The 10224-nt window shown below is 30.7% G+C and overlaps 1 protein-coding gene across 7 annotated transcripts in view; it reads left to right on the forward strand.

Moving 5' to 3' along the window:
* Usp7 (Ubiquitin-specific protease 7) overlaps positions 1 to 9800 on the forward strand; it is a 29640-nt gene extending 19840 nt beyond the window's left edge. For 2 of the 7 annotated variants that reach the window (XM_080150233.1, XM_080150235.1), the window contains exons 23-28: positions 1843 to 2008; positions 4141 to 4287; positions 5087 to 5163; positions 5877 to 5943; positions 6286 to 6345; positions 8013 to 9800. In XM_080150233.1, the coding sequence (XP_080006359.1) occupies positions 1843 to 2008; positions 4141 to 4287; positions 5087 to 5163; positions 5877 to 5943; positions 6286 to 6345; positions 8013 to 8069 (574 nt within the window). In that variant the 3' untranslated portion in view covers positions 8070 to 9800. The remainder of the gene's footprint in view (positions 1 to 1842; positions 2009 to 4140; positions 4288 to 5086; positions 5164 to 5876; positions 5944 to 6285; positions 6346 to 8012) is intronic. The other 5 variants (XR_013875736.1, XR_013875742.1, XR_013875754.1 and 2 more) reach the window with 5 other exon arrangements.
* The last annotated feature ends 424 nt before the right edge of the window (positions 9801 to 10224 follow it).

The raw sequence follows: 10224 nt of genomic DNA on the forward strand, positions 1-10224 counted from the left end.
AAACCTCAGCTCAAATTATTTCTTAAGATTATAGGGAAAAGTATCTTTTTTAAAAGTTAAACTGTTTTCACGGTTCTACTATTTTTCCTTTAGAATTTTAGTTCTTTTTTTACCCCTTCCTTTTCTCTTTTTCAGCCATCTCCTTTGAACCTAGTGCATGAAAAGTGCACGACGACTAAAATACACACCACACATTATACAAACTTTACTATAAGTGGTATTTCAACTGGCCAAAATGTCTAGCAACCAAGAATGATAATATTCACAAAGCAGAGCTCTAAATACTTCATATCATATGTAAGAATTCAAATCATTTTTCGGAGAGGACAAAAATAGGAGCGTCTAAAATATTAAGTTAATTAAGTATTTCTATACAGGTTATTTTAGGTTAAGATATGAATTTACAAATAAGCTCCCCATAGTGGTTAGTCATTTAAAAAACCTATAAGGTATGGTTTGAGTGTCCACTTCGACGTTTGTCACTTACACAATGAAAGTTATTCAGTTTAAGATATTTGAATCCCTAAAGTCTTACCTATTAAAAACAACTACAAAAAAAATTAAATTGACGCACAGACCTCTAATTTTGAAATGCCTCGATTTTAATTTGTTTTTGCATGTTTTCCAGATGAATTTAATTTAATTTTTGGGTTAGCAACATTTTGCGTGGAGAGACTAGATATTAAAAATGCATATTACGGATTTACATAAATGTTTTTATCTAAAATTTGGCAAGGGAAATACTATTCTGAAAAATAAATGTTTCTTAGCTATCAATTAAGGAGTAAGAAGCATAACAGCTCACCTGTGTTATAAGTAGGGATGGCAATCCGGGATCCGGAATCCGCCCAATTTTTGGGCTAATTTTGGAATCCGAATACGGAATCCGTTTTTTAATAGCGGATTCCAGATTCTGAATTGGTAGGCTAAAATTAGCGTCTTGAGTTTTTTCTTTCAACTGCCTCTTTTTTAAGGCAAAGATTATTATCATTACATATAAAATCTTTTAAAATCTGGTTCGATTATCGAAAATGAATTATAGAGAACACCAAGAACATTAATTTTTAGGACATATGTAGCAATTAATTTTTATAATTTTTTTTAAAAATCCTTTTAAAATACTGCTAGAATCCGGAATCCGCCAAAAATAAGAATCCGGAATCTGAGTCCGGCCAAAAAATTTAACGGATTGCCATCACTAGTTCTAAGATAGAGAATTTCGGCAACATTAGTTAACTAAAAACAAGGGCGGTTTGGGGATTTTTCGTTTGTTTATTATTTTAGGTCAGGTTAGGCCACCGAAGGTACCAACCCCCAGGGGTTATGCATAAAAAACTGTCCTATATTTAACTTTATTTTTTTTTAAAGAAAAGGGGTTAGTGCTTAAACAGTCACTTATGGAAAAGCACCGTTGCAGCTATATTTCGCTGTGTTTTTCATTTCAAATCAATTCTACTTATACTTATTATTTTCAAATTGTTTTGCACAATTTTTGTCTTTTTCCTAAATGGAATTTTACCTAGGATAAAAATACAAAGAAATTTAAATTTTCAAGGTTAAGAGTTTTAGAGATTATTGTTTCAATCCTTATATAAACAAGTAACAAGATCACTGTGTGTGTGTTTGTCTGTCTGTCTGTACCGAAGGATCTCTAACCACTGCTGAACCGATATTATTCTCCTTCACATTTTAGCTTCTCAAAGGTACTGGAAAGGTTTATAAAGGGGGAAGGGTACCACCAACCTTCCCAAGAAAAAGCTCTCCCCCCCCGCACACACTGAATGTTTTTTTATTTATTTACACGAAAGACTAAAAACTAATCTCCTTATTTTTTTTTTTTAGAAATGCAATAGTGTCCGACCTGTACGAGGAGGCCCGCAGGTGTGCTCAGATCCAGCTGGACCCCAACGGGTCTGGCAGGCTCCGGCTGATAGAGATTGTCAGTTACAAGATTCATAATATTGTGTCGCCTGAGATGGCGGTGGAGACACTTCTTCAACAGGCCATGGTAAGCTTTTAGTTTTAGGAACGCTGCTTCTCTATAATTAGGGCGGTAGAGTTCCTGCACCCATGAACTGCACCTAGCACATGCAGACGACCTAATCAAATGGATGAATAATATACGTGGACATTATGATAGGGGGGAAAATTGTCGTCAATTTAGGTTGTTATTTCCCCTTACTTTCATTGGTCAATTGTGTTAATCCAGTAAGAGGGGAGGGGATGGAGATCGTTATTTTTGCCCGTTTACTAATGATTATATATAAGGAATTTACTAAATAAAATGAATAATTTTGTATCTGTTATTATTAGGTATGATTTTTTGTTTATAGAGCATTTTTTTAGAATTTAAATTGTATCTGAAAACTCACACATTTTTTTGGGAATCTTAACTTTCGTACTTTTTATTTCTGTCAATTGTTATGCTGAATATGCACTATAAAACATAATTCTTATGCAGAATTTATTTAATTAAATTACATCAATTTCTCTTACAGTTAAATTCGTATTTCCACAAATTCCCCTTTTTTTCCAGTGAAGCTTTATGTCAAAAGTTTAAAAACATTAGGAAAAACATAATAAAGGTTAATATTGTTATCCTTAGAAGTTTTATTTAAAGAACTAGAATTGAATTAACTACGCTTTTGGACATTTGATTATTAATAATAGTCAAAATAAACCTTTCCAATTTCTATAGTACAAAGGTCCTAAATCCTATTGGTCTAAGTAGGCATGGTGCTTGTTATTGCATGGCGAGTAAGAATAATTGCAGGGTGGCTACTATGTTCGGATTGTCCAGATTTAATCCGTACATTTTGGACCATGTGTGTGGATGGAATTTGAACCGCATATAGGGCCAAAAAAATGCGGATTTGAACTGCATATTGGGGCCAAAAATTAAATTTGGTCTATAAATTTACTGATTTCTTCCGTACATAAATGCCAAAAATGTGCGGGTTTGATCACAACATTAGGACTAGTATTTATTTAAATGTGCGGATTTTTAAAATTTATGATGCGGACCTGATATTAGCATGTACGGATTTCCGCAGATTTCTTAAAATAATCTTTGTAGCCACCCTGTAATTGTGGATATTCATAGAGTACATGATAAGAATATAACAGTACAATGCATTTTATGGGATACTCTCGTACTTCAGCGTTTAAACTGCATTATTTATTTTCTCATCAAATTTTAAATATTTAAGTTTACAAAAATTTCCAATTGAAATACAATTTATTAATTAAAATGATGATTCGCAAAATCATTGAACTAATAAATCTATAGTTTAGATGTATAACCAGACAACTACCTGGATTCCCTTGTTGGGAACCTTTTTTAGCTGCTAGCGAATTGCTTTCTGCTATTTTGTAGCGACTTGGCTGTTTTAATATTCCCGATGCTATTGGTTGATTTTCAATAACTCAATTGAAAGTCGGGAAGTGAACATACAGTTATTAACCCATTTCCCTTTCTAATGCTTTATTTTTATAATGAACTAATAAAATTAAAAGTAAATCTACGATTAATTTGAAATTAAGGACTTGTTTGAAAATAAAAAGGATTTTTAACATCACTCTTTGAACTGTTAAAACTAAAAAATAAATCTAAGATGTTCTTTTAACTTTATAGAGTTGACATATACTGAATATTGTTAAATTTTGATTCTTAACAATGTTAAATGAACCAATATATATTGTGGAAGTAAAGTTAGAATATTGGCCAGGGAAGCTGGGATCAGTCAGTGAAGGATAAATGGGTATATTCTATAGTAAACTCTTAATTTCTGTAATAACTCTTTATTGTTTAAATTAAGGTGTTTTTTAATCCTAATGAAAATACTGGCGATTCCTCTTAAAACAAATATTGACCAAAACGAATTTTGTTTATAACTACCTACGTATTTTGATGTTGATTTAGGTAAGGTTAGTGCAAGAAAATATAAGTAGATCCCCGCAGGGTCTAAAAACATGCTTTCTCTCAAATAAAAATAAGGTTAAATGGTTTTTAATGGTTAAAGAATAGGTCTGAGTAAAGTAAAGGCTTAGTTCAAAATACCCCTGAGAAAACGCCCACTATTTTGAAAAAAAACCTTAGTTTAGATATAAGAAGAATCAATAACAATTTCTCCATTTTAGTCTGCCTCCAACAAGAGTTTCCGACTGGAGGAGATCCCTGTTGATGAGCTGGAGATCCAGGAGGGAGATTATCTCCTTCCCGTGGCCCACTTCTCCAAGGAGGTCTACACAACATTCGGCTCTCCTTTCATGATCAAAATTAAAAAGGTAAGTGTTGAAAATAAGTTTTTCATTTGAGTATTGCAGGTGCATGTAGATTTTTTTATAAAAGTTTTAGCACTAGCGATTTTCACTGAAAAATAAAACCATTTTTTTGTTTTAACATTCATGGAAAGTTACCTGTAATATGATGCAGGATTTTTCAGTATGGCTGAGAACCAGTTCTATTAGGGATGGGAATCCGTCGAATTTTTGGGCCGGATTCGGATTCCGGATTCTGAAGGAATCCGTCAAAAAAAGTGACGGATTCTTGCGGATTCCGGATTCTTATTTTTGGCGGATTCCGGATTCGGATTCCGGATTCTAGCAGTATTTTAAAAGGCCGTCTGTCACAGAGGGATAGCTTTTTTCGTTAATTTATCACTATGTTACTTGGTTGAAGCCTTGATTTGTTTAAAGTGTTGACTTCCAGCATAACTAAAACATTTACATCACATTAGTAATTATTAAAATTTGTTATGTAGAAAAAAATTTAAGTGCTACGTATGTCCTAAAAATGTGCTTGGTATTTTCTAACCTATTTAAATTAAATTTAGCCTACCAATTTAGAATCCGGAATCCGCTATAAAAAACGGATTCCGGATCCGGATTCGGATTCCAAAATTGGCCGAAAATTGGGCGGATTCCGGATTCGGATTCCGGATCCGGATTCCCATCACTAAGTTCTATTCCAGCGTATTAGGTTTCGAATCCACAATGGAAAAAAGTATAAAAACTGGTTTAAATTGGTAGCTTAAGCGGGGCTGCATCTACTTTACTAGGTACCTAATTTATATTATTATTTCAGGATGACACAATGGAAAGTGTAAGAGCCAGGTTACAGGAAAGACTTGCAGTTCCTGATAAAGAATGGGAAAAATACAGGTATCTAAATTAAATCCTATAAAGTCTTATTATTTTCAGAATTAAAGATAACATCCAAAAGAATTAAAGCAAAAATAAGTTTAAAGACATAAATAAAGCCTTCCTGGAAAGTAAAACTCATTCGCATCAGCAATTTACAAGATCTTTAGCTTTAGACATAAAAGTTCTTGCTTTAAATTAATGGATATTTAGGGAGTCTCTTTAGTAATTCAGACAAAGTCGCATCATCTATATATTTATATTATATTTAGGGTTGCTCTAGTAATTCAGACAAAGTCGTATTATCTCAATATTTATATTATATTTAGGGTTGCTCTAGTAATTCAGACAAAGTCGTATTATCTCAATATTTATATTATATTTAGGGTTGCTCTAGTAATTCAGACAGAGGCGCATTATCTCTATATTTATATTATATAAATATTTAGGGTTGCTCTAGTAATTCAGACAAAGTCGTATTATCTCAATATTTACATTATATTTAGGGTTGCTCTAGTAATTCAGACAAAGTCGCATTATCTCTATATTTATATTATATTTAGGGTTGCTCTAGTAATTCAGACAAAGTCGCATTATCTCTATATTTATATTATATTTAGGGTTGCTCTAGTAATTCAGACAAAGTCGTATTATCTCTATATTTATATTATATTTAGGGTTGCTCTAGTAATTCAGACAAAGTCGCATTATCTCTATATTTATATTATATTTAGGGTTGCTCTAGTAATTCAGACAAAGGCGCATTATCTCGATGAAGACGATAAAATAATTAATTTCAAGGTAATTTATTTTTCTTAACAACTTATCCAGTATGACTTCTAATCCTATTAATACCTATCTGTTGAATTAAACCGATTCTGAGCCATAAATACAATTTGAAACGTATTTCAAAATTTGCAGTTAATTTTAGACTAACAAATTTTCTTTAACTTTAAAATTACCTACTAAACACAGAAAACTGTCTATAATACGACGCGATAGTGAACTAGTATATGTTTTTCAATGAAGACAATTATATAAGAAGTTTCACACTAAAACCAACAAAAATCACAAATACTGTTGGAAAATCAAATTGAAGATCCTAATATTTGACATCATCATTAATATTTTTATTGTTTGCAGGATCTTCGTGGGTTGCAGCAAGGAATGAAACCTTGGATTGGTTTAGAGCATCTCAACAAGGTAAATATGCATTTGTGTTGACATAAGCTGGTGCTTTTTGTTAAAGGGGATAGATTTATGAAAACGTCAAATTGTTGATTGAAAAATTGATCTCACTGGTAGTGTTACAGACTTTCAATCAGGGCGAGTAGCACTAAAAAATAATAGTTAGAAAAAAATAATAACCCCTTCACACGCCATAATATAAGGGATCTAAAGGGATAAGACAATGACCGTTAAATTGTACATTCCCAATGATGAAACACAAAATTACCCCTTCTGCAGATTATAAATTAGTGGTTGAAACGTTTGAACATTCAATTTAATGAATCAACCAATTAATATTTACTAAAGTCTCTAAAGTTTTTAAACCCAAAGAATAAGAAAATTATATACAGCATGACCCTCAAAAAAGTATTTTTAAGCATCTGCAGCCCTTATTTCTCAATGAATTATTACAAAATGCATATGTCCTTGTTCTCCATAGTATTCCACGTAAGTAGATAAAAAAATATTTTTTTTACCTCCATTAACACCGGAGATTTTTAGAGCTAAAGTTTTGAAAAAGTGACTGAGAAAAAGAATTTATTTTTGTTTCTCTTATTTTTTGGATGGTTATATTATGTTTTTCTGGCAATTGAATAATGAGACACAAAGAAAAACAAGTTAACTAAATATTTCTTTTTTATTCCACCAAAAAATATAAATTTTTAATGGCAAAAAATACTACTGAATGAATTGATTATTTGCAAATTTTAGGTTATTTATTAACCCTTATTTATAGAAAAGGATTAATTATGACAGTTGCTCCGCCTACTTTTCTGACATCTCAATTATTTAATAAGGGGTAAATTAAGCTTTTTAGACTAAAAAATCATTATGTTTTATTTTTATTTTCTTTATAACTTTTTTGTTATTAAAGTTAGGATTGTGAAACAAAAACAATTTTCCTGCTATATTCATAGAGATTTATTTGGTTTTTTAATCTTAAACAATTTTGCCTAATAAGTAAGTTTTTCAAAATATCATTAAACTAAAAAGACTCAAAAAATATGTGTAAAAAAATGCTTTTTACTCAAAAACTAAATTTTTTATTTCATTTTTGTATAAAGTTTCTGCTAGTAACAAAAATAAAAGGATTTCTAGCTTAATTTTGCTAAAAAAGTAGTATCATGTTAAAAGTTACTTTTTCCTCAGTCACTTTTTCAAAACTTTAGCACTAAAAATCTCCGGTGTTAATGGAGGTAAAAAAAAATATTTTTATATCTACTTACGTGGAATACTATAGAGAACAAGGACATATGCATTTTTTAATAATTCATTGAGAAATAAGGGCTGCAGATGCTTAAAAATACTTTTTTGAGGGTCATGCTGTACATAAAGCTTAGAAGATAAAGAATAGTTATTTCTCGCATCGTATTTTAAACAGCTTTCTGCGGATAAAGAATGTACGTACAATTATAAGATTATACCATTTTTTCGGTACCTCTGGGCTGAAAAAAAAAAGATGATTGTACATTTTTATATTCATAGAAAGCTGGATATAATACGATGCTAGACATAGTTTTTTTTCTCGTATGGATGAGAACCGGTTCCTATCCACCGGATTCGAATGAATACGAAAAAAAAACTATTCTTAACTAAGTTTTTAGGTTTACCTATATATTAACATTATTTAATTATTTTAGGGTGGAAACAAGCGGACGCGATATTGTACCGAGAAAGCTATTAAGATTTACAACTAAAAAACAGAAAAAAATATTCAATTTTCAACACAAGAAGATCCAGTATTTTTTAGTTCACTTTCCCTACTTGCATACCTTCATTTTTTTTATTAAAAACATGTCCACGATTTTTTGTGTGAAAGTTTTTATTCTCAATTGACTTGTCATTGACGGATATTTTGGTTGTGGGGGTAAAGGTTACATTTATTTATTTTTTTTAAAACTTTCATTGAGGCAATAATGCAAAACAAGATGTTTTATGTATTTGTTTCAGTTTTCATTTTTTAAATTAATGATCCTCTTATTCATAATTATGTAATCAACTGAGTGATAAAATCTTATGTTTTTGATTTGCTTAGCAGATGTACTTTTTACTATACATTTTTTTATTTATGTACCTTTTTCCCCCTCATCCATAATTCTTCACCAAAAATGTTGTGTTTATGTTTTTTTACACTTACAAATCTATTGGTTGATGATATATTTCTGTGTTAAAACTGAAAGTGATTTTACCAGACAGAAGAAAAAAAAATATAAAAAAAATATCTCAATTATTTATCAGAATTTTAAGCACTACAAACTCGGTGAACAAAAGATTATGAAAAACATTGATTTTTGGAAACATGAAAACGTCTAAATTAAAGTGCTTGATCAAAATGGGATATATTTTAAGTATTTAAATTTTTAGAATAGTCTCTTTTGATGCCTTTTTAAAAATAAAGTCTTATAGTTTTCACTTCCTCCATCAATTAAAAAAAAATTGTTTTAGTGCTTTCTCGTCATTTGTATGTCCCTTTTGTTAGTTCATAATATTAATTTTGAGGTCATTTTAGGGGGCAAGGGTACTATTATTGATTTGTTTAGTCTTCATGTTTATGAATAGAATTTCTATATGTTTCAAGAAGAAAGACAGAAATCTGTTTTTTCAAAAAGGCATCAGAGGATGAAATGAAAATTATTTTTGTTCCCAAAAAAAAGTGTTTTGTTTTCAACCTGAAATGAATTGTTAATTTATTGAAATCTTATTTATGGTAGTATGTGTTTTGATACAATAATCATAAAAAATGGTGTACTTTATGAAGTAAATTTAAATTATTTTATAATTTAAGTTTTAAAATAGATAGAATGTGATTTTGCTTTGTATTAGTGCCACCATTAAAACAAAATAAACACAAATTTTCACCCTATATTGGAAAAATGAAAAATGCTTCAATTTTAAGTCTTTTTTAACGAAAGTAAAAACTCATCTGGTTTATCTAAATTATTAATATTTGTATTAATAATGAATTTTTTATTCATTATATATTTTTTTTATTTGCTTATGACATCACAAGAGAAGCGAATATATAATTATTTATCATTCGATAAAGTTTTTTTTTAATTTGGGATGTATCTCAGAAATTGTGTATGTATGAAAACTGAAATTTTAAATTTCTAAACTTTTTCATCTCTTTATGAATAGAAATTGTGAAAGAAGAAATCTTTATAAAAATTGTAATTAAGTTTATGGGACTCGCATTTGTTTTTTTTTATATTTTTCTATAAGGAAAATTATCTGTAATATTTGGCCGACCCATTTTTCCTTTGACCACATATGGTTGTACTATACAGTGGTTTCCCTTTTCATAACTTCCTCTCCCCCCCCCTCCCCCCTGGTAGCATAGCCGTCAGTCAAGAAAAATAAAAACATATTATAATTATTTATTCAGTTTAATAACTATTCAAATAAATATTCAACACGTTTTTCAAAAATTGTGTTTTTCTTAATAACTCCTAGCTAACCCGCGATCGTGGCTCAACAGTCAACACGTAGAGCATCCGCTCGTCGCCGGGGAGGTGATAGGTTCGAATCTCGGGCCGGCATCGCGTCATAACTAAAGACGATAAAAATGGTTCCTACTACTGATATGCCTGGTGCGCGACATAAATATTAAGAGTGCGCCCATAAACAGGCGCCACTCACTACCATGCACAGTTAGGACTTCTCAGACAAAGGTTGTGCAATCAAAGGTTTGGTTGTCTGATGAATGTTACTTAACCAAATATACTTGGGTGATAGAGTGTCGCATTCCATTACACGTGGATGATGCTCTAGATTATCTTAAATGAACACTTAATCGAAGGAGAATCACGCACTTACGAGGTAACGGTAATGGTAACCGCTGAGCTACTCTTA

The sequence above is a fragment of the Acartia tonsa genome, chromosome 2 (assembly GCF_053477335.1).
Source record: "Acartia tonsa isolate MP-2025a chromosome 2, ASM5347733v1, whole genome shotgun sequence".
Lineage (NCBI taxonomy): Eukaryota > Metazoa > Arthropoda > Copepoda > Calanoida > Acartiidae > Acartia > Acartia tonsa.